Below are 26,889 nucleotides of genomic sequence, written 5' to 3' on the forward strand. Positions count from 1 at the left end.
TATAGATCTTGAGAGCGCCCAACAGCCTTCCATTAAATACCCATCTAAATTAGCTGGAGTTGGATTTGTGGCTTGTAACCATGAATCTAACTGGCCCATCTCATCAGAGCTCTTTCCTTTGCTTCTGCTGACGTCAGGTAGGGGAGATGTTAGGACTAACGTTAGTAAGCTCTTTCATTATCAACCCTGGAAAGAAGCAACTTGGAGAAGGATTGGACACAGCTCATCCACAACAATATCCCCTTTATTGATATTAATCACAGTTATGAGGTCTTGTCCATCAGAGAGTTTGCGTTATGCAGAACTACATACAAAGACATCAAAAAATACACATATACCAACCACCAAACCAATTAATTTCAACCAATCAAAACCCTCTGAATGTGTCTTCAATTACGATCATCAGTGCTTCAGAAGAACATACATAGACCCAGCATGAGGTTGGCCTTCGGGGTCTCAGAGCATTCACAGAGCAGGCTCTTCACCCTTGGAAGCAATTCAACATGTAAACTCAGAGGGCAGGCATTGACAACACAGTGCCCGAATACCTGGTTCCCGAGCTGCCGGCCACGTTGGCAGAGCCCATTTAAGGTCACACATGCTCCTTTGACCAACAAGGACGGCAGACTTTAGCTCTGTTTGAAGCAGACAGTGTGTGGCCCCTGTTGGAGAAGCTCTCGGCAGGAAGGGGCAGATTGGCCTCTGGTCTACTTTAAGTCATTGTTTAGGGTCATTTCAGAACGGTGACTTGGCCAAGATTTCCTTTACAAGGGGGACGTGAAAATCTCTCTTTTTCTTCCCACCCCTTCTTCCCTTTCCCATCCTGCGCTCTCTGGCCACACTCCAGCAAAGCCTGCGGCAGTTTAAGACTCCGGCAGGGTCAGGTTACAAGTTACGGAATGGTCAACCGGGAAGGGGGTATTGCAGATTCCAAATGTCTTTCTCTCACTGAAGTTAGCTTCAGTGGCTCCCTCCATAACTCCAGGAGGGTTTGGGCTCCAGCCACCTGCTGGAGTCCCCGAGTCTCTTAGAAAACTGGAGGCTATAAACGTATTGAAAGAAATGTCTAGGGGATCTGGAAACCATGACAAACCACTTTGCTCTTGGAATCCATAGAAAGCAGAGGTCTCTGAGCAAAGCTGCTCTCTGCCTTTACAGGGTTCACTGTGTTCGTGGCTCTCCGAATTCCCTAATTCCCTTAACTTCAATAGTGTCAATCTTTGCCTTGAAAAAGGAGAAAAGAAAGAAAGAAAGAAAAAGATAAACTGATTTTCTTCCCTTTGTCTGTGTCCCTTCCCATCCAGCATGTCCCTCGGGGGGGGACACAGGAGGAAGTCGTATTCCTCCTTAGGCTGGCCGAACCTTGGAAAGTTGGTTGCTCTGTCCATGATGTTCCAGTTCTGGTCTAACGGGTAGATGATCAATGGTGAGAGGTCAGGAGGGATGGACGAGAGAGGTCCTGACCATTCTGCTCTGAGTCACGAGGCAAAAAATGCTTGGAAGCTTCTCTCTTAGCAGCTTGCTCCTCCAGGTGAACTTAACAAGCTGCCACAGAGTCCAGTGAGAGAGACTGAGGGTGTGAAAGCAGAGATTTCCCTGATCTGTGTGTCCTTGGTAATCCTGCCGAAGAAAGATTCTATTCAGTGGCCAGAAACAAAAATCCGTTGTTCCGTGACACCTTGACATTCTAAATAAAACTATTATCGCCCTCAAGAGAAAAGTAAAAATTGTCATGTTATGATCAGAGTCAATCAGGATAATGAGATGAAAAGGAGAGGAAGGAAAAATGTTTTAATGTAAAGGAAGAGGCGTGTGGTCCCGTAGAAGCCAGCCACTGCAGTTTCCTTGTGCTGCTTTTCCTGGACTCTGAGGCATCTCAGCACTAGCCCAGGCCGACATCGAGTGACATCATCACCACAAATCCCAGGATGGAGGTCCAGGATGCCAGTTTCCCGTTACCACTGGGAGGGAAGGAAAGGAAGACCTTAATGTACTCTGGGACACTGTCCAAGCTGCAAGCATCCTCTGTGATGTCCAATTCCAATAAAAATGTACCACTACGATTAGTAAGGATAATAATATTGACACGTAACATTTACTGGGGCTTACTATACGCCAGGCAAAGTAATTCACGTAATCCCAAAGGATGACCACACAAGATCAGTAGTACTACCGTTATTCTCTTGTTACTGGTGGGGAAACTGAGGCATACAGAAGTAACTTGCCCAAAGACACCTCTTATGGCTCTGGAATAAATGCTCAAATGAAAAAGAGTGGCAATTAAATTCTTGATGATATTATTGAATCTGACCTTTAAACTAGCTACAAAAACCAAACGAAACAGGGGTGCGTGGGTGGCTCAGTCGGTTAAGCATCCGACTCTTAATTTCAGCTCAGGTCACGATCTCACGGTTCGTGAGACTGAGCCCTGCGTCAGGCTCTGTGCTGGTGGCACTGAGCTTGCTTGGGATTCTCTCTCTCTCTTTCTCTCTCTCTCTCGAAATAAATAAATATGTAAAATCAATCAATCAATCAATCAATCAAACAAAGAAAGGAAGCACCCCCCCTCCCCCTTCCCGGACACCTGGCCTATGGCTACATAATAAGAACATGGATGGATAGCTTTGGCTCTCAGAGCTCACCTCTCCCGAGATTCTAGCCCTAGAAAAATCGAGAAAGAGAAGGGTGGGGAGAGAAAGGGACAATATGCAAAAGCTAATCGTCAGTGTCATGGGGGTGGGGAGGTAGAGTGTCTGTATGCCATTACCTGGTGTCACCAGGGTAACACCTGGTGTCATCCCCTCCCACCTGCCCCTTACTCCTCTCTCTAGTTTCAGAAAACACAGTTGAGAAGGGAGTGGGGACGATCTCGGGAAGCGGCAGAAAGGGGTGGGAGCAAAGAAAGGAGCAGCAAGTGAGGAAAGGCAAGATCTGTATGCAGGGCCCGGGCTTGGGCAACAGACGAGCACGAATGGGGGAGGGGATGCTCTTCAACCTGATCTGAGCCTCGGGGATGATGTCGTCCATGACCACATAGACCATGGCGCCAGCAGCAAAGGCCAGGGCGTAGGGCAGGAGGGGCTCAGCCAGCACCACGGCAAAGGCACCAAAGACCCCTGCCAGGGGCTCCACCATGCCGCTTAGCTGCCCGTACCTGAGGAGAGACCAGAGACAAGTGCCACTATGAGGAAAGTCAAGCAGATACCAGCACGCTCAGGCACTCTGTGCTCAGACTGCTGACTCAGCCCCAGAAAACGGATGCATTTCATTCCACGTCATATCCGCGCACAGCAGTGCAAATCACTGCGTTTTTAGCCACCTCCTTCTTCCCTGACCTCCTCTAACACAGTAGGCTCCCCCTCCCCCCCCGGGTTTCCGGTAGAGTTTTAAGGTTTCCACACTGTCTGTCTTCCATAATAGCATTATTGAGATATAATTCACATACCATATGGCACACCCATTTAATGTGTTCAGTCCAGTGGTTTTAGTATCGTCACAAGGTTGTGCAACCATCACCCCTATCTAGTTCCAGAACATTCTCATCACCACAAAAGGAAACCCCGCACCCATCAGCGGCCACTCCCCACTCCTCCCTCCCCCAGTTCCTGGCAACCACTGATCTGCTTTTTGTCTCGATGGATTTGCCTATTCTGGGTATTTCGTATAAACGGACTCAAGCAATATGTGGTCCTTTTTACTAGCTTATTTCATCTCACATAATGTTTTCAATATGTCCACGTCATAACACGTATCATTCCTTTCTTTTACGACTGAGCCATAACCCATTGGACAGATCCACCACGTGCTTGCTAACCATTGGTCAGCTGATGTCTACCTTGTCTCTTGACCGAGAGGACACTGATTAGGAGTGGTATAGACACTTCCCTAGCATAGTTGTGCCTGGTGTGTTTGGGTCACAACTGTACCCCCTTCTGAAGGAGCTGCACCCATGCGTCTCTACTGAAGATGTGGACCTACCTGGCTAGGTGTATACTGATGGCCTCTCCCCACTACCCCCATCCTGAATTAAGCTGAGATTTCTTCTTTAAAAAAAAAAAAAAAAAATCCCTCGGTTGGCGGCGGCAGGGGGCAGGCCTGGGCAGCTCAGTGGATTAAGCGTCCAACTTCAGCTCAGGTCATGATCTCACGGTCCGTGAGTTCGAGCCCCGCATCAGGCTCTGTGCTGACAGCTCAGAGCCTGGAGCCTGGTTCCGATTCTGTGTCTTCCTCTCTCTCTCGGCCCCTGCCCTGCTCGCACTCTGTCTTTGTCTCTGACTCTCTCAAAAATAAATAAACATTTAAAAAAAAAAAAATTTTTTTTTAAGTCCCTGGGGCACCTGGGTGGCTCAGTCGGTTAAGCGTCCAACTCTTCATTTCTTTCTCCCAGTGATGGACGCCCAACGTCTCCCCAACTGTACCCTTAAAGAGGGCGTCTGGCTACTTATGCTGCCGTGCCAGACGCGAAGTGTAGAGAAGGGGGTGGTCCATGGGGACAGGTCCTCCACCCGGGCTGTGAAGGGTGCCGGCTCCAGGAGGCCTGGCCCGGTTCAGGTCCACGAGAAAGGGAGGTGAGCCTCCCCACCCAAGACTGTAGTGAGGCCAGTCGCTGGGAGGTGCACAATGGGGGCCGTGGTCTTTAGCTGAGGTCCTTGCTCTACTCCATTCTCAAAAACAAGTTCCAGTCATGACCTTATGGTTCATGGGATCGAGCCCTGTGGTGGGTTCTGCCTGAAATTCTCTCCCTCTCCCTCTCTCTTTGCCCCTCCTCCACTTGTGCACACGCACACTCTCTTTCACGATAAAAAATATAAATAATTCCCTTTTTTTTTTTTTTAATTTTTTTTCCTCAACGTTTTTATTTATTTTGGGGACAGAGAGAGACAGAGCATGAACGGGGGAGGGGCAGAGAGAGAGGGAGACACAGAATCGGAAACAGGCTCCAGGCTCCGAGCCGTCAGCCCAGAGCCTGACGCGGGGCTCGAACTCACGGACCGCGAGATCGTGACCTGGCTGAAGTCGGACGCTTAACCGACTGCGCCACCCAGGCGCCCCAAATAGTTCCCTTTATTTGAGCTAGTGAGAGTGGGTCTCTGTTGCTTGAAATCATATGAGCCCTGAGTAAAACAGTAGCCCAGGTGAGTGCTGAGAATGCAGACAGCAGATGAGCTGGCACCTGCTCCCCATAGCGGAGCAAAAGTCACCACCTGATATGGGTTGGACACCACTAGACAAGGGAGCTGGGATATCTTTCCCACTATCCCTTGCTGTGGGCATTTGGCAAGATATACTGCCTGTGAGCCTCAATCTCTCCATCTGTAAAATGGGGGCAAGAAACCCAGAGGTGCACTGGGGCACTTCCCCGCCCAGCGTGCCTCCCCAGTGACAGGACAGGGCTGTGAACTCCACCCCCGCCCTGCCCCCCGCTTCTCTGCTTCTCCCTGGCCAGGGGCAGGCAGTGGGCATGGGGGAAACACTGTCTGGGCTGCAGAACCCTGTAAGGGGCCACTGCTGCCTGACCTGTGCCCTGTGCACGGGTCGGCCGACTTTGTAGCTCTGTGCTGCGGGTACAATTCCTGGCTTGGCTTTGTCACTTGGGGAAAAAGTGAGCTGGACGTCAGGCCCAGACTGGAGCAAGAAGAAAAAAAGTTTAAGCTCAGGGTCCCTCACCTCCTGTCCGGGGTGCCCCTCCCATATGAAAAAAAGCAGTCACAGCTACTGGGCTCCCAGAACTCACATTTGAATCAAATCTCTAAGGCCATGATGCCCTGCCCGCACCTAGGCCTCTATTCCGTAGACTTCGGCAATGGAGAAAGAGACAGGAGGGGGGAAATCAGATAATTTAAGTATGTGTAAGAACTTGTAAGTCATAAGGCCCCATAAAATGGAAGGCATTTTTAAATTGTTGTTATTAGCAGTCTTTTTAAATGCCCTCACCATACATTCTAGAGCAGTGATTGCTTGAACAGAGAAGTATTCTGAGGCTCAGAGTTCTGAGCTGAGGGACAGAAGATTAAACTTCTGGTCTTGGAGTCACCACCACTGAAACCAGTCACCTGACATTCAAGGCCACAGTTCTCTCCTCTGAAAACTGAGGACTCACCTTATGTGTCACTGAGAAGGTAAAATTAAGGAAGAGACTAGAAAGGCCTCTGGAGCCCATGAAAACACAAAGTCTGAGTACAGTAGGGCATCATCTCCTATGGACACGATCCTGGCCTTCATAGTGACAAGGATTGTGACAGGGGCTAGTGTGTGACTCTTGGAGACGGGCTGTGGTCAGATGGGCCTCAGCAAAGGCATGTGATATTTAGGGTAGACATTGGTTTACTTCCTACTGGAGGGGAAAGAGCCCTAACACTGAATGGGCATGGCGTGGCTATAATGGAAACATTTTGAAATAGGAAACCTGGCGATTTGAGCTGGTTTATGTAAAGGCTGAAGGTCAAGAGATGAGTTTCTTGAGCTTCCTCCCACCCTTGAGGGCTCAGGACTCAAACAGACTGTTGGCGTTTGACCAGAAGCTCCAGAGACACTTCCGGGACAGAAGAGATGGTTCTTGAAGAAGGAAGCCCATACAGAGGACTGCTCTGACTTTACGTCAGACATGACCCTGGCCTCTGACAGCTGACACTCTCGGAGCACTTACCAGAAGGCTCTCCAGGGGGAGAAGCCAGCCCCACGCAGGGGGAGGCTGACAGCGAGGCCCTCCGGGAAATTCTGGATCCCGATTCCAATGGCTAAATTCCTGAAAGACCAAGAAGACACATGGAGGCAACCGTCTAAAACTGAGCACCCACACACGCAGGACCCCCTCGCCTAGGCCCAACGATGCCCTTTGGTGTCAGAGATCCAGGTGAGACCTGTGCCAGGTGGAGGAAAGAGCAAGGTTAGGGCATAGGTGCAGGTGCAGGACGCAAGGAGAAAGGGCTGATACAGACCGTCCACCCCTTGGTGCTGCTCCTGGTCCCCAGGGTCACTGGATCTTTATGGCGCTACAGTAAGCAGAGAGCATGCTGGCTGGACATTAGGACCACCCATGCTCTGCCACTCAGCCGTATAACTTTGTGCAAATCATTTGACTTTGTAGGTCTCAGAGCATTATGAATACCACAGACGGGCTTACGTGGGGATGGTAACATCTCCTACGAAGGATGGCCGACTGCCGTGTGGCCCAATGACCTCATGCCTGTACAGTTCCCAGCACATGTGAGGTGCTCAGTACCTTTGGGTCTCCATTCCCTTCTGGCTTGGAGACAGATACATCGCATTTTACTGAGAGGCAACCTCGGAAATGGGGCGGGGAGGTGCCAAATAGAATCCAACAGGGACACAGGTCTCCTGGGCTTGGCTTCCACGCCGACTCTCTGTGGGTCCGGCACTGGCACCACGCTTCTTTGGGCCCCTGTGGTGCTCACTGAGATCCTCTCTCCTCTGCTCCTGTGGGTGGCGGCAGGGGGGAGGGGCTGTGCTGTGGTCACTGGTCAGGCTCAGGGGCAAACTGTCCTGCTATCTGCGGAGGGTGAAAAAAGGCTGGCCTTGGGGGCTGGGCTTGGGATCAGAGTCAAGAGTCTCACTTCTCAGGGCGCCTGGGTGGCTCAGTCAGCTAAGCATCTGACTCGGTTTCAGCGCAGGTCATGATCTCACAGTTCGTGAGTTTGAGCCCCGCATCAGGCTCTGTGTTGACAGGGTAGAGACTGCTTGGGATTCTCTCTGCCCTTTCCCACAGAAAGAAGGAAGGAAGGAAGGAAGGAAGGAAGGAAGGAAGGAAGGAAGGAAGGAAGGGAGAAAGAAAGAAAGAAAGAAAGAAAGAAAGAAAGAAAGAAGAAAAAAGAAAGAAGAAAGAAAAGAAAGAAAAAAGAAAGAATAAAGAAAAGAAAAAAGAAAGAAAGAAAGAAAGAAAGAAAGAAAGAAAGAAAGAAAGAAAAAGAAAGACTTAAAAAAATGGGAGTCTCACTTCTCACCTCTTGGATCTTGGATCAGGGCAGAGAGCCCTGGGCTCTAGAGGCTTCTGCTATCACTGTCATAGCCCACACTGACCCTGAGCTCCTACTTCAGGAGCAAGGGACATGTAAAATATATTTCTGTGGAAGAAATGAACCTTAAGGTTTCATTTGCCAATATCATCTTGCCAGTATTTCATGAGCCCCTGTCCTGTCTTCTCAAACAGACCCTCAAAGTGGTGGTCCCTTCTTTCCCCCACACTTTTTCAGCATCCCCTCCCCGCCATCGAATGGATAAGTGAATACAACCAGCTTTCTTGACCTGAATCTAAGGTTTCTTTCAACGAGGAAGGTCAAAGTGTCTGACCAGATCTCGAGTCCCTTGTCTGACGTAGAAACAGCATCGCCTGCCCCCCCACACCCCGTTCACAGGTAGGCACATGACTTACCCCCAGCCTAACCCCAGAGTTGCTAGCCCCATGTCACCAGCAAGTCAGAGGTGGGGCTGCCCGGCCAAAGTCCTCACCATGACGCAGCACTGACTGCAGCCATCCGCCAGGCGGGCTGTGGGAGCCTCCTCCACATCCTGTCCAGCAGCCACCATCCTGATAAGCAGCACAGAAACCCCATTCTTCTATCCCTGGCAAGCCACATCACCTCCGCCCTGCCCTGACTCTGACATGGGGCTCCCAGCCCAACCAGGTGCTACACCCTCTGAGACCTGCCAGGCCGTCCTCAGCAGGGCACCACCTTTCTGGGAGATCACCAGATCTCTCCTGAGTGCTCCTGGGCCCCTTCACCCCCCCGCAAGGGTCGGACCACAGAGTCTCTGCCCTTCCCATCTTTATACACATCCCTTCCCAACTTGGTTCTGTTCTTCACACACACACACACACACACACACACACACACACACACTAGCCAACCGTGTTCCCTGCTCCGCCGTATGCCCTGAATCTGTAAGATGTCAGCTAGGTGGGGGGGACCCCATGGAAGGGCTCAGTCCCCTCCACACCCTCTGTAGTACCACTTCATCATTTGCGTCAGCTCAGGACTGAATTAAAAAATCCAGAGCTCCCAGCCCTGGCCGAAATGCCGATGCCCGGGCCCACCCTCGGAGGCCGCAATTGACCGCTATGGTGTCGGGCTCCAGATCCGCAGACTTGAAGAACGCGCCCGCAGTGTTGCGAACCCGTGACCTAAGACATCACCAAATTGGGTGAGGATGAGGCTCGTCGCCACGCCCACCTCCGGCCCAGGAGACCCCTTCCTGCTATCCTGACACTCAGCTGAGAAGTGTCACCGGGGTGGCCCCACGTGGGAGCTGAGGACACCAGCGGCTCCTTGTGAATGCACCAGGTGGCCAGCAGCCTGGATGCTTCCTGTGCATACAACCTGAACGGGGGAGTCCTGGAGGGGCTCAGAATGGAAGAACAGAGAACAGAAGCATCAAAGTGGAGGGTTGCTGGGGCGACAGGAGTAGCAACAGCAGTGACAGAAGAGGGTGGCTCCCAGGTGCCCAGGGCAAACGAGGAGAGGGGGAGCAGGGGCTCAGGCTGGCAGGGCTGGTCCCTTGGATGGGCAAGCTTGGAGCTGCCTTAGCCGTGGGGGCTGAGATCAGCAGGATGGAGCCCCATGAGTGAGGGGGAAAGGGCGGTCTGCCAGGAAGGAAGCCCCAGACGCTCACTCCTCTTGCAGCCCTACTGTGCTCTCCCTGGCTCCACGCGAGAGCCTGGGCCCTTCCTGCCGCCTCTCCAGGTAGCGGGGCCTGGGGGGCCATCCCCCCTTCATCCCACTTTGGGCAGGGAAAGCCCAGATGAGAGGGTTCCTTTCCAGGATGGGCTATGAAGGTTCCCAACAGATTTGAAAAGCAAGGGGAGAAACCCAAACCTTGTCCTTCCCAAGACCGTGAGGCTGCCGTGTCCTGTGTTTTGTTCTTCCCAGAGGAAGCACAAAGACCCCGCCACTAATCTGGACCGCAGCAAATTAGCGGCAGGGAGAAGGAGGTGGGGACGAAGGGCTCATTAAGAAAAGAAACCACAGGCTGTCCCCTGACGGCACCCCTTTGTCTCAGGGTCAAGCCAAGCCCCACGGTGACCCGTCATCTGTGTCTGACTGGGACTCGCAAGGGAGGGGAGAGAAGGGCAGGGAAAGGACATCCATGGGGAGAGCAGGGGTGGGGAGGAGAGAGTAAGTGGAGGAGGGCCGGGGCCTGTCAGGTGCAACGCTGGCCGTCCAGGCTGCTGTCAGAAGGGCCCTCCTTGCCCTTATCTTCCTGAGAGGTGAGCGACAGGAAGAAAGGCCATCCCCCTGGGCAGCTGTTGCTGCTTCTTCTTAGAAGCCCGATCCCGTTGCCCCCCACCCCAGGCCTGCCTTCTCATCTCCTGCGTCCTCCTCCCACTCAGCCCCCAGAGTAAAAGCCAGAGAACACTTGGCTGCAGAGGCCTTTGGAGGTCCCTTGTCCAACACCTTCATGGTTAAGGGAGAAACCAAGGCACAGAGAGGTGGTGTGACAGATAGTAGGTTTGCCTGACAGACCCGGTGGGACCCCCCAAGTGCACCACTGTGACCCAGCGCAAGCTATAGGAAACTCGGCCTTCGCTTTTCCACAAAAGGGGCATAAATGCCCCATTTTCGGGGTTCTTCTGTGGACAGTTGCTATGAAGTGCCAATCACAGCACACAGCCCAGAGCTGGGGCTCCTCGAACGGTCCTACTGTTCCAATTGCCCGAGGTTCCCGAACAAGGCGGCATTCGGGCTCTGCTGCTCCCCAGCGCCTGGTGACCTTCCCAGCCTCACGTGAAACTTCTTCTCGGGCTCATGCTCCTCAACCGTCTTGATTCTGTGACCTCCTGGTCGGAACCAAGGCCAGAAATAGCAACCGTCGGCCAGCAGGGAGCCCCCTTTCAAGGGCGCCTCCAGAATCCACCACTGCGCGCTGGCCATGTGTGAGAGCTCAGGTCACATACGAAGAAAGATGGTAGGAAGGGCCCCCCTCGATCTTCAAGGAGTCTGCGATCAAAGAGAGGGCAAAACACCTGCCTACAAAGGACAGGACGGCACGGAACTGGCTCAAAGCCAGAAGAGCAGCACAAAGTGTGAGGGGAGGACGATTCCCGCAGAAGAAGATGATCCGAGACAGAAGGTGACATTCAAGACGGACTTTGAAGGACAGGGATCCTTTTAATCAACAGAGAGAGATGGGGAGACGCGTGTCCCAAGGGAAGAAGGAACTGAGCAAGCGTAGGAGTGAGGTGGCTCACCCCTTCCCCAGTTCAAAGCCTACACACACACACACACACGCGCGGGCATGCGGGCGCTGGTGTCCTAGACACCCATCTTGTACCGTTCCTGCGCACAAGAAAGCGTCACAGTCTGCTGAGTCTGCTCAGTGCTGAGTGCTCAGTGCCCCGGCCCAGCTGCACCCCAGTCTTCCCAAGGCCAGGTGTGGAGTTGCGCCCCAGGGGCCTCCAGCCCACCTTTGGAGGCGTTCCCTCGAAACTTGTGTATTGGTGGTCTCCACTCAAACCTGCCACTTAATTATCTCAGGCCTTGAACTTGGGGAAAGTTTTCAGCAAGGGCAGCAGCACTAAGCACAGGGCGCACATTCCCCATGGCAACAGCCCGCCCCCGAAATCAGCTCGCGTCTCATCTCCGCTTACCATGCCCATCACGGGAGCCTAAGGTCCCCTGGCTGGAATAAAGATAATGACAATCATCCCTGCCATTTATTGAAGGTGATAAAATGGGAGGCGTGGTTGTGGGTGTTTTATTACACGTAGCAACACAATTAACCTCAACTACCTTGTTAAGTGTTTTCTACCCTTCCTATCCCCATTTTACAGACGGGGAAACTGATGCACGAGCGGCCATCCCCAAGGTCACCCGGCCACGAAGTGACAGTGGTCATATACTTCGGGTCCTCTGAGCCTCACGCAGACCCATCACACCATCTTGGATAGAGATGGTCACCTGGGCTCACGTCCCCAGCAGACGAGCAGGTGATGCCGTATGCCCACTCAGTGGTGATCTGCGATTTGGGGCGATCTGGAGGCAAGGACACCAGACCTGATGGAAGAGGTGTTAACCAGAGACCCCCAGAGTTAACGGGGTTGGAACGTCTCATCCACGGCACGGCTTCTTAACCTCACCACTACGAACATGTTAGGCCAGGTCACTCTTTGCTGTAGGGTCTGTCCTGGGCATGGTGGGAGGTTTAACAGCATCTCCGGCCTCTTCCCACTAGATTCCAGCCGTACCCTCCCAGTCCTGACAACCAAAAATGTCTCCAGACTCTGCAGAAAGTCTTCTGGGGCGGGGGGTGGGGGGGGGGGGGTGCTGAGTGGTCCCTGCTTGACAACCACTGCTTAGGTTTCTTCCTCAGCAAGTATCTGAACGTCAGAAAACATTGCTCAGACCAAGCAAAGGACAACATCCGACCCCATCCATGTTATTTGAGAATTTCTTGGTTCAGTGGAGTTGAGTCTTTCAGGGAACTTAGCTGTGGCGGGACAGACTCCTGGGATTCAAGGTAGAAGTGACACTGGGCAATGATGGGGCCTCTGCTCCTGCATTCCTAAGGCAGTAGCTTTGGGGCCTCGGAGTCGTGGACCTGCTGTGCGCGTCGTGTGCTCTGTGACCGGCACCCTTCTGGAGTTGTGCGACGAGGCATTCCTGCTGGAACCCCACGCGCAGATTATTGCTCCGTGGCGGGTTTAGGGCTGGGGTTGGAGGCGAGGGGTCCCCGGGGAGGTGGGAGGGAGCGTCACGGGTTCCTCTGGGAGTTGGCAGGTGCGAGGGCAGCCTGCTCTCCAGGCTATGACCTCTGCGCTGCTGGTTATGAAAGAACAGCATATTCCTGACAAGCCCCGCTTCACCCGGGCTCTTGCAGATCCTCCCCTGTGCCGTGAGCGTGTGTGTTCTTGCGTGGCAGGCCCTCACACACCGTGTTGATTGTTATCGTCCTGCCCTGAAAGGCCTGACTGTTCAGGCTCGGCGGTGACATCACCAGCTTCCCACTCGGGCTGCCGGCTGAGGTGTTTGATGAGCCTGCAGATGGGTAGGGGCTGGAGGCTCCCCTCGGGGCTGCTGGGCCCTACCCACTCCGCGGAGCTGGTTTAGCACGAAAGGGATCTTCCCCACCCCCTTCTTACAGTTTTGGGAGGCTTTACTGCCACAGGCTGGAAAGCGGGGATGACCCATCCTTTCCCTTAAAGTCTGCCGACCTTCGCAGAGAGGGCGGGGAAGAGCCCCAGGAAGCAAGCCACAAGGCAGGGAGGCGTACAGGGGTGACTCGGGCCACCACTGCGCACCTCTCCTTGCAGGAAAGCAGAGAAGCCTCCGAGATTTGGGGGTGGGGTGGGGGGAGGCGGGGAATCTCTCGCTCCCCCAGGGACACCCCGGGGATCTTCACCTGCCATGTCTCCTGGCAAATAAATCAGCTCTATGCACAGGCCAGGTGCAAGGCTGCCTCGTGAGACTTAAAAAGCACCTGGGGCTATGTACCCAAGAGTAATGTGCTTACGTATTCATAAAAAGGCTACTAGGTTCTATCAGTAACAGCCCCAAACCGAAAACTCAGCAAACGCCCATCAAAGACTGAGCGAATAAAGAAACAGCCTTCCGGTCACACCGTGCAATGGCATACAGCAACGAGAATGAATGACCTATAACTACGTGCAACAGTATGACGCATCTCAGAGGCAAAATTCTGAGTGAGAAAAAAAGAGAAAAACTAGATACAAATCGTGAATGTTGTGTGCTTCTAATCACATAGAGTCCCCAAACAGACAAAGCCCAGCTATGCCTTCTCTCACCTACTAATTGATGGGAGGTGTCAGAGGCCAATAGCAACAACTTATTGGTGGGTTCTCCTTTAAAGTAATTGATTTTTTAAAACAGTGCATTTGGGGGCGCCTGAGCTGCTCAGCTGGTTGAACTTCCGACTCTTGATTTCGGCTGAGGTCTTGATCCCTGGGTCGTACGATCGAGCCGTGCATCGGGCTCTGCACTGAGCATGGAGTCTGCTTGAGATTCTTTCTCTCTCTCTCTCTCTCTCTCTCTCTCTCGCTCTCGCTCTCGCTCTCGCTCTCTCTCTCGCTCTGACCCTCTCCCTCTCGTGCTCTCTAAAAAATAAAAATAAAATCCATTAAAAAAAAAAAAGACCAGTGCATTTTAGTAGAGAATGTAGATGCTCTCAAGGTAGGAATTCAGGTCCCGGGTGGGGACAAGAAAACTCCTCATTGCCTTTTTTATTTTAAGCTTACTTATTTATTTTGAGAGAGACTGAGAGAGAGGCAGAAGGAGAGGGAGAGAGAGAATCCCAAGCTGGCTCCACACCATTAGCGTGGAGCCTGCCGTGGGGCTCAAACTCATGGAACTGTGAGAACATGACCTGAGCCAAAACCAAGAGTCGGGTGCTTAACTGACTGAGCCACCCAGGTGTCCCCCCCACACTCACTGCCTTTTATTTTTTAAAATAATTTTTTTTTAATTTTTTTTTTCAACGTTTATTTATTTTGGGGACAGAGAGAGACAGAGCATGAACGGGGGAGGGGCAGAGAGAAGGAGACACAGAATCGGAAACAGGCTCCAGGCTCCGAGCCATCAGCCCAGAGCCCGATGCGGGGCTCGAACTCACGGACCGCAAGATCGTGACCTGGCTGAAGTCGGACGCTTAACCGACTGCGCCACCCAGGCGCCCCACTCACTGCCTTTTAATAAAGACAATTTATTGCAGCTGAATGTACATGCAGAGAAGAGCACATACAATAAGTGTTCTGCTTGATGAATTTTCAGAAACTTGATGGTCATCATGAACTCCCCACCCAGATGAAGAAACAGAACATGATGAGCACCCCAGGAGCCTCCAACCCCGGGCTCCCTGCTCCCCCTGCTCCAGCCCCATGAGGATCCACTGTCTTCGCTTCCAATGGCTCAGCCTAGTCATGCCTGCTTGGGGACATTCTGTGAATAGTTTAGGTACCCTGCTGGAGGATCCTGGGAGGGTTATGGGTGATGAACACTTTGCAAACTTGGCATGAAGCTGGCTTCCCCGGGGCCATAGGTTTGGAGCTTGGTGTCAGGCCTTTCCTAGAACACAAGAGTTTATCCCCCTGCCATGATTCACCCCATTTTCTTATCCACTGCCTGCATCAGTCATTCCATCTGCAGGATCAACATTGGAGGGGAGGACGTGCCACAAAAACATTCTGTTCTCCAGCATGAAAAATACCATTACAAACCATTAAAAAATTTTCCAGCACTTTAGTAGTTTCTTCTAAAGAGCTTTAAGTGCCTTTATGAACATGTATTCTTTCTTTCACTTGAGGAGTAGAAGTTTATTTTCCATTTTGTAGACAGTAATAACCAAGGTCCCACAAAGGGCGAACGATAAACCGTAGGACACAGCGCGGGTCACAGCAATAAGGCAAACGGTGCTGGGTTCCAAGCCTTTCCCATAAGCCATCTCTTCATATAAAACCACAGAAAGCAGGGAGAAAAAGTGGCCAGTGACGGCTTCAGGGAACGAAGACCACAAACCTTGATGTCATTCTTGGCTACTCTCACTCCTCACCCATAACCCGATAGAGAAACCTGTAGATCTATACTCCAAGCCTATGTGGATCCAGGCACTTCCTCCCTCCTCCACGGCTGCACCCAGGTGGGAACTGCCACCATCTCCTGCGTGGTTTACGGTGGCAGTGTTCTAACTGGTCCCCTTGCTTCTCTCCCTACCCCTCCAGTCTGTTCTCGCCACACCTACTACACCTGCTTACGCTGCTCCTTGGCTCAAAATTGCTGTGGCTACCCAGTTCACCCAGAGGCAGCACCCAAGCCCTTCTCCTAGCTTGCTGTGACATACATGTCCCCACCCTTTGTCTTCTCTCTGACCTCCTCTATTCTTCTTCCCTGGCTTTTTCTACTCTATCTGTTCAGCCTTTCTCTCTGCCCTTCTCTCTCTCCAGCTTTGGGCATTTCTACTGGAATATTCCTCCTTGGGTATCTGTGGCTCACTTCTTCACCTCTTTCCAGACTGGGCTATATGACTTTTCCAAGGCTTAGGTCACAAAAGACTTTGTGGCTTTCATCTGTCTCTCTCGATCACTAGCTCTGGGGGAAGCCAGCTGCCATGTCGTAAGACCCTCAAAAGCAGCCACATGGAGGCACGCATGTGACAAGGGGGCCTCCAGCCAGCAGCCATGTGGTCTGCCATCTTGGAAGCAGGTCCTCCAGCCCAGTCCAGCCTTCAGATGAGAGCAGCCCCAGCTGACTTCCTGATTGCAATCTCAAGAGGGACACGGAGCAGGGACTACTCAGCAAAGCCACTCTCCAATTCCTAACCCACAAAAAAACATGAGCTAATGTTTATTGGTTTGAGCCACCAAACTTTGAGCTATTTTTGTTATTCAGCAGTTGTAAGGTAGTCACCTCCTCAGTGAAATCTCCCTCCTCCCCTTATCTAAAATTGCAAACCATCCAGTGCTCTCATTCCCCTTTAAACCTAATTTTCTTCTCTTCTTCCTTCTTTGATAGAAATCTCTACCATCTAACCTACTGTATAATGTACTTTTTTTTCATAGGTGAAAAATGATTCACTCTTTCCCCTGTGTCTGACCCGGCATCGAAACACGCTAGGAATCTCTGTTCACCTAGGTGTCCCGGTGAACACTAGAAGAGTGCCAGGTGCACACGGCCATGAAACAGGCATGCGCAGAGAGACGGGCCGTGAGTTCCAGCAAGGCCGAGGTCTCGCCTGCTGCCAGCCGCAGGTAATCAATCAGCAGCGAGCATGTCACAGCTCCCTGGGCCGCGGTGTCCCCAGCTCTAAAGCAAGGAGGCTGAATCGGGCAACCCATAAGCTCTTTTCCAGACCCTAAGCTTTGTAATTCCTACACAAGGGCAGCATTGTGGGTTCTCTGGATTTCAGGGGCTGCAGAGACCGGCCTCCGTGTTTGCCAAAGCCCGTTTTCCCGGCCGTGCACATCTGGAAAGCCGAAAAACAAAAACCATCGCATTGTGCACATCTGGACAGCATAAACCAATCGCTCCAGGAGGAAACTCCGAACCGGGTGCTCAGCGAAAACCGCGGTGCAGGCCAAATGAGAGGGGCTGAAAGGCTCCTTTCTTTTCCACCCGCAAAACAATCTTCTGGGCACGGAACTGGAAGCCCGATGCTCTGTTGCTGAATAACATAAGCTCTCAATAGCCTTCGACTGCCGTCTCGGTCACGCTGCTCTCTCGGCCTGGCTCTTGGCCAATGCAAAACCTAGAGAACAGGCATTTTTCTTCCCCCCCGCTCCCTTGTTAAGACCAAACGATACCTTCACTTATCCCTGGGGCATGTGGACGGAGTTCAAAGCTGAACACCACCTGCTCCTCCTCCTTCAAGGAGAGTAATTGAACTGCACGCCTAATGCAAACCGAACAGGGAGCTTTGAGCTCTGGTGAGAAATCGCGGGTGATTTGCATGTAGCTATAACCGCAGCTGGGCGGAGAAAGCCGCCTGTCAGTATGCAGTCCGTTGTGGGGCAACCAGCCTGGGCCCCCTGGAACAAAGAGGAATGATATTCCTTGCAAATGAAACGAGTCTGAGGGGCTCCGAACTTCCTACGCTCTCTTCAGCTAGCAAAGACCCACAGTGCAGGGAGTGCGGGAGAGGCGTGCAGGGAAACGTGGGGTTCTACCCACTTCCAACTGCACGGCCGGTGATGTCAATGGCTTGATGGCCAAGACGACTTGGAGCATGGGAAGCCTCGAGCTGCAACTCAAAGCGTTGCAGTGCACGGGAGTCAGAGTGTCACGCAAACAACATGGGAGGCTTGCAAGGAGTGCACGAGGATGGGTGAAGACGTTGTTGGGGTTAGGGTGTCTGGTCATCCTTCATCGTCCTTCTTTACGGAACTTGAAGGTGCAGGTGAAGAGGCAGGAGCAAGACCCAGGGAGTCATGGCCCAGCCCTGGACCCTCACCCCCGAACAACAGCACCTCCCCAAGCCTCAGAACACTCGACATCCATGAGACCGCTGTCTTAGGCTCTCCAGCCTCACGGCACTGAAAGCATGTGGCCCATAGATCATAGCCCGCTGCCTCTGAGTGCAGACTTACGTGAAGAAAACCAGGCAGGGCGCTCGAAAGAAATCTAACAAGAAAGAACTCTCTTCCTTCCTCGTCCTGGCTAGCTGGGGATGCTGAGCTTTGCTGCTGGGGGACGACTATGTTCCGATGCAAGATGCGTGCCCAAGACGCCCACGCCAGTGAGGTGGGCTGTGGATAATCCTCAGCTGGAAGGTTCTGCGTCTGCTGCTGTGTACATGCTGCTAATGACACCAAGAGGGTGGGCGAAGCAGCCACCCTCGTCAGAGCCGCCTTTGCGAGAAGCGGCAGGTGCCGATCACAGGCCAACGGCAACCACGGCAAGAATAGCAGATCCCGCCTTGCCCAGATCCAAAGACAGGTGCTGTGGATGAACCCACTCATTTTACTCTGGCACAAGAAACGCCATGAACCCATTTTAGAGATGTAGAAGCTGAGGCTTACAGAGGGTGACATATCTCTCCCAAACTCACGAGCCCCCAAGTCGCTGAAATTCCAGATCTGATTCTAGAGCTTAAGGACTTCACCCACATGTGCTGCCCCCGCCCCCGACTCCTACAGAAACCTTGCAGAGTGAGGGTGGATCTTCCTGTACTCTCAGTTTATGCGGGGGGTGGGTAACCTGTGATTAAGGGCAATATTTCACACCACGAAGCTGTCCGGTACCAATCTTCCAATGCAGGGGTTGGAGAGGGGGTGCCTATCACGAACATTGTAAAATACCCCGCTGGTTTCAAATATTAATGTTCTTGGGGCACCCGGGTGGCTCAGTCAGTTAAGCATCTGACTTTGGCTCAGGTCATGATCTCACGGTTCATGAGTTCAAGCCCCGCGTCGGGCTCTGTGCTGACAGCTCAGAGCCTGGAGCCTGCTTCGGATTCTGTCTCCCTCTCTCTCCACCCCTCCCCTGCTTATGCTCCCTCTCTCTCCCTCTCTCTCAAAAATAAATAAACATTAAAAAAAAAAAAAAAACAGAACCGTCCCATGTGAACAGGAGATTATGAAGAAGGTTGCCTTCTCCACTGCTTCCTATCGAAAACAGCCAGTCCAAGAACATCATTGTCATCCAAGACAGAAAGGCAGGAAACTGCTTTCCATTAAAGGAGATTAAGAAGATGTGACAGCCAAATGCAACGCCAAAGCCAACATATAAAATGTCACAAACACATCTATAAAGGACATTTGGGACTGATTACAAAAATTGGAGAGGGTCAGCATACTAGATAATTTCATTAGACCAGTGTGGAATTTCCTGGGTGGGAAAATCATATTGTGGTTATGTGACAGAATGTCTTTATTCTTCCTTTTTCCCCTCAAAGTTAAGTAGGTTGCTTTGCTCTGAGACTTCTCAAATAATTTAATATACAAATTTAGTCATTCATCAAATATTTACAGTTTTTTTAAGTAATCTCTACCATCAAAATAGGGCTCAAAACTCACGACCCCAAGATCAAGAGTTGCATGCTCTTCTAACTGAGCCAGCCAGCCCCCCCCCGCCCCGCCTCCATTCATCAAATATTTAGAGAGTCTATGTGCCAGGTACTGCGTATTATACCTTCTTTATGAATAGTGTTCATTTCCTTTCCTCTATTTTTTAATTTATTTCATTTAAAAACTTTTAAGTGTTATTTATTTTTGAGAGAGAGAGAGCAAGCAGGGGAGGGGCAGAGAGAGGGAGACAGAATCCCTAGCAGGCTCCTTGCCATCAGCACAGAGACTGAGGCGGGGCTCAGACCCACAAACCAGGAGATCTTGACCTGAGCCAAAACCAAGAGTCAGACACTTAACCCACTGAGCCACCCAGGCGCCCCTTTTTAACTTTTTTTTAAAGTTTATTTTTATTTATTTTGAGAGAGGGAGAGAGCAAGTGAGGGAGGTACAGAGAGAGAGGGAGACAGAATCCCTAGCAGGTTCTGTACTATCAGCCCAGAGCCTGATGTGGGGCTCGAACTCACAAACCATGAGATCAGGATCTTAGTGGAAATCAAGAGTTGGACACTTAACGAGTGAGCCACCCAGGCGCCCCTCCTCTACTTTTTAAAATCAGAATGTCCTTATCCTTAAAAGATACAGCTGAAGTACATACAGAAAAAGAGCCCTGCCATGTCAAATGGTTCAGTGGGGAAGAAAGGTACGCGTGTGTGTTTATGTGAGTGTGAATGTTTCTCTATCTATGGAGAGAACAATAGTTTTATACACACACACACACACACACACAAAGAGCCCCTCCCTCTCCACATACACACAAAGTGAGTCAGTCGTCCACACGCCACTGTGCTTCCCCCCCATTGCTACAGCGAGCATGCTCGATGGCCCGCCCTCCTCCCTTGCCTCCATGGCTTCCACATGCTAAGCCACCCTGGGAGGGGTGTCAATGCCGACAGGCTGGGCACCTCCCTAGGAAGCCTGGAAACCTCCCAGAGCACTCAGGTCTCCTCTGACTGCCTTCCCCCAGCCGGGTGTCTTCTGTCTCCTGGAATCCCATCCAGCCAAGGTCTTAAAGGTCGGCCCCCCCGGCCTGGTCACTCCCGCCTACCCTCACAATGTGCACCACGATTTCTCACTTTAGATCAACCCACCTTTTTTCCTTCAAATGCCTTTTTTTTTTTGTAAATAAAATTGTAATACTTTTGTAAGAGGAACCAACTACAACATTATTTGCCTGACACAGAAAGTAACTGTATAAGTGAATGTGTCAAGGGTGTGCCTCGGTGGCTCAGCTGGTGGAGCACCCAACTTCAGCTCAGGTCATGATCTCACGGTTTGGGGGTTCGAGCCCTGCGTTGGGCTCTGTGCTGACAGCTCAGAGCCTGGGGCCTGCTTCGGATTCTGTGTCTCCCTCTCTCTTTGCCCCTCTCCTCCCCACTAACACTCTGTTTCTCTCTTAAAAATAAGATTAAAAAAAAAACCAAAAACATTGAAGTGTGCTCTTGGTTTTGGGGGTAGATTCCCGTGATTCATTACTTACATACAACACCCAGTGCTCATCCCAACGAGTGCCCTCCTCAATGCCCATCACCCATTTCCCCCTCCCTCCTGCCCTCCCCCACCCCATCCACCCTCAGTTTGTTCTCTGTATTTAAGAGTCTCTTATGGTTTGCTTCCCTCCTTCTCTGTAACCATTTTTCCCCTCCCCCACCATGGTCTTCTGCTAAGTTTCTCAAGTTCCACATATGAGTGAAAACATGATATCTGTCTTTCTCTGACTGACTTATTTCACTTAGCTTAATACCCTCCAGTTCCATCCATGTTGCTGCAAATGGCAGGATTTCCTTCTTTCTCATTGCCAAGTAGTATTCCATGGTGTATATAAACCACATCTTCTTTATCCATTCATCAGTTGATGGACGTTTAGGCTCTTTCCATAACTTGGCTATTGTTGAAAGTGCTGCTATAAACATTGGGGTACGAGTGCCCCTATGCATCAGCATTCCTATATCCCTTGGGTAAATTCCTAGCAGTGCTATTGCTGGGTCATAGGGTAGATCTATTTTTCATTTTTTGAGGAACCTCCACACTGTTTTCCAGACTGGCTGCACCAGTTTGCATTCCCACCAACAGTGCAAGAGGGTTCCCGTTTCTCCACATCCTCTCCAGCATCTTTTGTTGCCTGAGTTGTTAATTTTAGCCACTCTGACTGGTGTGAGGTGGTATCTCAGTGTGGTTTTGATTTGTATTTCCCTGATGATGAGTGATGTTGAGCACCTTTTCATGTGTCTGTTGGCCATCTGGATGTCTTCTTTGGAAAAGTGTCTATTCGTGTCTTCTGCCCATTTCTTCACTAAATTCCTCCTTAAAATAACCCCCCCCCCAAATAAACAAAAAATTTTTTAAAAATTAAAAATTAAAAAAAAGCGTTGACATGAAAAGATGTGACGAGCCCATCTCATGTTGGGCTTTGTGTACGGAGCCTCTTCCAGTCCCCTGGCCCTCTCGGCCCTTAAGTCCCCATTTCCAATCCACTAAGGTCAGGACCCTGGCTGCCTCCCACTCATAACCCTAGGATGTGATGGGTGCCGTGTGCAGCTTCCCTTAGGTGCAGCCTCCTGACGTCAGCCACTGTCATTGCGGCTACTTCTTCCGCTGGAGGTCTCCCAAGCCCACCCCAATTGGATGAGCCACTGTAAGGACCCACAGGACTCAGCATTCAGTCGTACCTACAGATAAGATGTATTGCAGTGAAAAGATACAAAGCAAAATCAGCAAAGGAAAGACATACTTGGGGCAAAATCTGGTGGAAACCAGGCACAAGCTTCCAGAAGTTCTGGTTTTTGCTAGCTCACAGGGTGTGCTCAGTTCCTCCAGGGGTGAATTTGTGACAATGCACGCAAATTCTTGTCTCCCCAGGGCACCCATTAGAGCCTCCGTGCCCAAAGATTCTACTGGGGGCTGGTCACATAGGCACCCTCCGACTACCACACACCACCACATTCCAGACTCCCGGAAGTGAAGCAGGCGTTCAGCGTAAAACAGTATGATTTGCACAAACAGTTTAGGCACAGAGAGACACCCTTATCAAGTTTCCAGCCCTGCAAATAGACCTCCCTAAGGAGAGCCATTTCAAGCCTGCTGTGTTAACTCTTTTTGATACATGGCTACTGATCAGCATGGTGATGAAAGAAGTAGCCAGCGTTCATTGAGCATTTACTTTGTGCCCAGCGTTATGTGCAACACAGCGCTATGTAGCTTCACAGTGAAGCTACAAGGAGAAAGGACCGCACCTCACCAGATGCTCCCCTCAGTGAGGAGAGGGGTAATGCTGAGAATTCAGATCTCCTTTAGGGAAGAGGAGAAGAGGGAGGGGGAATCCCAAATTGCCTGTGTTTATAACCCGAGCTGAGCGTATTTAAGACTGGAGGTGACAGGGCTATATTTAAATGGCACACGTTTGCCATCCAGGCAAAGGAAGGCTAAGTTCTTGGGCAGCAGTGGTTCTCAAACTTGAGGGTCCATGAGAATCACCTAGAGGGTTTGTGAAAACAGACTGCTGGGTCCACCCAGGGCATCCAGTAGATGGGAGTGGGGCCTGAGGACGTACACTTTTAACAGGCGATGCTGCTGTTGCTGGGGGCCACACTTTGAAAGCTGCTGACACAGAGACATACATTTACCTGTCACCATCAGAACGAATGGGCTTCTGCAGCGTAGAGGGAAGAACGGTTTGCCCCAAAATGCACGAGCAGCTCTGGGCAATGAGGATGTCATGAATCCACCCTCCCCCGACCCCAGCCCCCGGCGGGCAGCAGCTGGGTGGGGAAGCCGGGCTCAGAAAAGGCTCAGGAGGAGAGGTGGGCTCATCAAAAGCCCCAGCGGGGCCGTCTTGGCAGAGCTCTGGGGAAACAGAACTATTCCAGAGCCTTCCAAGATGCACACACCCACCCTGTCTCAGGCGCCTTTTACCATGCAGGCAGCAGCTGGGATGTCCCAGCTCAAGCCAAGGGCACATCACACCTGTCAGGTCTTGGTGCTGCTGGGGGGGGTGGGGGGGTAGGCATGAGCTCTGGGCTCCAGTAAAGAAAGGATGCAGGCATCCATAAAAATGACAGTCCCTCCTGTTCCCCCAGACCAAGGGTTTTCAACAGGGGAGGGAGGCTGGTGACTCGGCCTCCCAGGGTACATTGTCAACGTTCGGAGACTTGGTGTCGCAGCGGAGCCGGGCTACTGATATCTAGTGTGGAGAAGCCAGGGATGGTTCTGAACATCCCCCGAGACACAAGCCGGCCCCCGTCACACAGGAGCCTCTGCCTCAGAGTGTCAGTGTTGATGAGAAAGCCCGCTCCATATCCTTGCACAGCAAGCTCAGGATACAGCAGGTGCAGCATCAGTGGGGGCTAGTGATAAGGCGGAAATGAAGCTAGCTAGCGTGTCTCCAATTTCTGGAGTCTTTAGCCATGCTCCCTCGAGGGTGTCTGGGACACAGCGAGCACGGGCAGCGCGTAAGGAGGGAGGGAGCAGAGGAGGCCCACAGAGGGCCTGTCCCGCCACCACCAAGGCCATCTCGGAGACAACATCACCGCCTACAAGCCTCCGCCCTCGCCTCTTAGCCTGACTTCCAAGTTCATTCGGGTTCCTTCTCCCTCCGTGCATCTCAGGGCAGGGACAACCATATCCATCAACTAACATCCCACAAACAGAGGCAGGGAGTCCACATTCCAATGGCATTTTTGGAATACAAAACATTTATACCTTTTCAAAGCTCGCAGCAGGTTTCCCTACAAAGGTCTGCTACAAATGGCGGGTTGGGTGCCCAGCTCAGCTCACAAAAGCCCATTTAACTCATGCATGAGTGGCTTACAAGTATTTGAGTACCTTATGGCTGACGTAAAGCTCGTGGGGGACGGCAGGAACTGAATCACCATTTATAGCATGGTTTGTGTTTGGTTCTTTTTTCCCTACGGGAAAAGGCCTTCCCTCGGAACAGTGGGAAGGGAACATGAAAGGACTGAGAAATGAGTAATGAGACAAAATGTGGAGACGGGAGGAATTTGAAACTCCGAGGAGATCATTCCTCAGCCGCTGGGGTCACGATCATGAAGCGATTCAAGGATTAATCAATCCTCAGCCACCACTGAGTTCCTCTTCTCTCTCTCCAGACAAGACAGCCTGACAACTCCAAAGGGCAATAATCCCTGGGGAATTCGTGCTTCCAGGAAGGGCACGGCTGCTGGAACCGAAGAGGGACAGCCAAGACAGGCCATCTGGGTTCTGGAGAGTTTCCTGAGGGAGGCTGGCCAGGCGCAGACATGGAACCCCCGTGGCAGGAAGCTGCAGGTGTTTGTCATGACTGGGGAGTGGGGTGAGCAAGGGGACAATGGCCTGATGTGAGGTGGGCTCAGAGGGCACAGTAAGGATTTTTTTTTTTAATTGTGGTAAAATTCACATGGAATAAAATTTGCCATCCTGACCATTTTGAAGTGCGGAGTTCAGTGGCATTTAGTACATTCACAATATTGTGCCACGCTCTCCACTACCTGGTTCCGGAACATTTTCATCACCCCGAAAGGAAACCCCATATTCATTGGCCGTCACTTTCCATCCCCTTGTCTCCCCAGCCCTGGCAACCAGCTGATCTGCTTTCTGCCTCAGGAGCATATAAATGGAATCATACAATATGTGACCTTTTGTGACTGGTTCCTTTCACTTAGCACAATGTTCTCAAGGTTCATCCGTATCGTATCGTCTATCGGTACTTCATTCTTCTTTTACGGATGAATAATATTCCCCGGTGTGGACAGAACCCGTTTTGTTTATCCATTCGCTCACGGATGGGCATTTGGATGGTTCCTACCTGGTGGCTGTCATGAGTAGGGTTGCTATGAACATGGGCGTATGAGTTTTTGTTTGAACACCCATTTCAATTACTGGGGGCCCGAAACTATGGCTGAGCCACATAGTAAGGATTCGGGGCTTGTCTCGGAGCACCTGCGGGCCACCCAGGTAGGAGCCACATTACTAGAATCGTGTTTTCATGCACTCGCTAGGGCTGGCGTGAGCAGAACGTCACAGGGATGCGGGAGTGGCTGGGATGGACGAGAGACCAGATGAGGGTGGCAAGGAGGAAGGAGAGAAGTGGAGAGTCCCACCCTCCACGTATCTCTTGCCCCTGCTGTTCTCCTGACAGAGCTGTGGACATCTCGTCACGAGTGAGAAAGCGCCATTTTCCCTGCTGAAATCCCCCCCACTCCGCCACCGCCCAATGTGACCGCTGAGTCAACGGCAGAGCCCGTTCCAGGCAAGACAGGCATGTCAGTTGACTGTTAACCTCTTCCCAGCTGGACTGTAAGGAACTCACTGGCCTCCAAGAGCTCTTCCTCATCTCCTTAAGCCCGGAGTGGAGCCCCCACTATGTCTGAGGGAGCCTCCACTTCCAGACCGTTGCCCGTACTGGGGCTGTGCAGCTGGGCTCTTTGCCTCCGACTGGGAGATGATTTCCACCCTTTAGGAAGCTATTGACTCAAACCGAGCCTCAGCTATCTTCTTATCAGCCCCTTATTTATATAACTGCCTGATTTGTGAGTCAATCTCAAGCACACGGTAAAAGTTCAAGTCTGAATAACCTAAGACCTACAGCATTACCTTGAGGCAGCCGTTTCTTTGACACGAAAACAAAATGTCAGCAAAGCCAAACCAAATGAAAAGTGTCCACTGCCACAACTCCTAGCCACTCTGCAGGGGACGGGCATCTATGACAGGGACTCTTGCCCACCGTCTTTGCAAGGAGCTGTTTCCGTTCCTGGTCTGTACTGGGAGCAGTGAAAGGAAAAGGGTGGGCACAGACCCTCAGATGCAAAGTCTTCCGCGTGGCCAGGTTATTGGTGGATTCCCAAGAAGGCTTTGCTTCCTGCATTTCTTCTGGGTGCCCTCTGCATTCTAATTCACCACGAGCGACCGTTGACAAAAGACCCTCTCTGATCTTCCCACGTAACTAATTCTCCTTAGGTCCTGGTTGGCGGGAAGGAAGGATATGCCGACGAATGCACAAAACAGACACTCCCGTGGAAGAAAGAAGAAAGCCATCCAGGGCCATGATTGCTTTGGATTTGGCGTTCCATTTCGTCAAGGCTGATTTGGATAGTGGTGAGGACAGAATCAGGTCAGCAGGGGATTCTGCACCTAGCCCTTGGCCTATAAAAGCTCCTACTGAGAGGCAGAGGGTTGATCTTGCGGGGGGGGGGGTCCATTTAGGTAAACACATAGCCAGGAAACCAGTGCAGTCAATAGATTTGCCACCAGAGGAAAAGCTCCCAGAGTATCTGTGACTCCATCACTTGCACTTTCCTAGAGAAGCCCAAGCCCCAGGATTCCTCTTGGAGATCTGGCATCTTGGGGCTCTTCCCAGCTTCCTGCCTCACCCT

The 26,889-nt window shown here is 51.6% G+C and overlaps 1 protein-coding gene across 5 annotated transcripts in view; it reads right to left on the reverse strand.

The window, feature by feature from the left end:
• Positions 1-226: 226 nt before the first annotated feature.
• Positions 227-26,889, reverse strand: part of SLC39A11 (solute carrier family 39 member 11) — a 428,375-nt gene continuing 401,712 nt past the window's right edge. For all 5 annotated transcript variants that reach the window (XM_040452256.1, XM_040452260.1, XM_040452257.1 and 2 more), the window contains 3 exons: positions 6,647-6,745; positions 2,996-3,154; positions 227-1,961 (listed from right to left, as the gene is read on the reverse strand). In XM_040452256.1, the coding sequence (XP_040308190.1) occupies positions 1,883-1,961; positions 2,996-3,154; positions 6,647-6,745 (337 nt within the window). In that variant the 3' untranslated portion in view covers positions 227-1,882. The remainder of the gene's footprint in view (positions 1,962-2,995; positions 3,155-6,646; positions 6,746-26,889) is intronic.

The sequence above is a fragment of the Herpailurus yagouaroundi genome, unplaced genomic scaffold (genome assembly GCF_014898765.1).
Source record: "Herpailurus yagouaroundi ecotype Mexico unplaced genomic scaffold, PumYag 206, whole genome shotgun sequence".
NCBI classification, from domain to species: domain Eukaryota; kingdom Metazoa; phylum Chordata; class Mammalia; order Carnivora; family Felidae; genus Herpailurus; species Herpailurus yagouaroundi.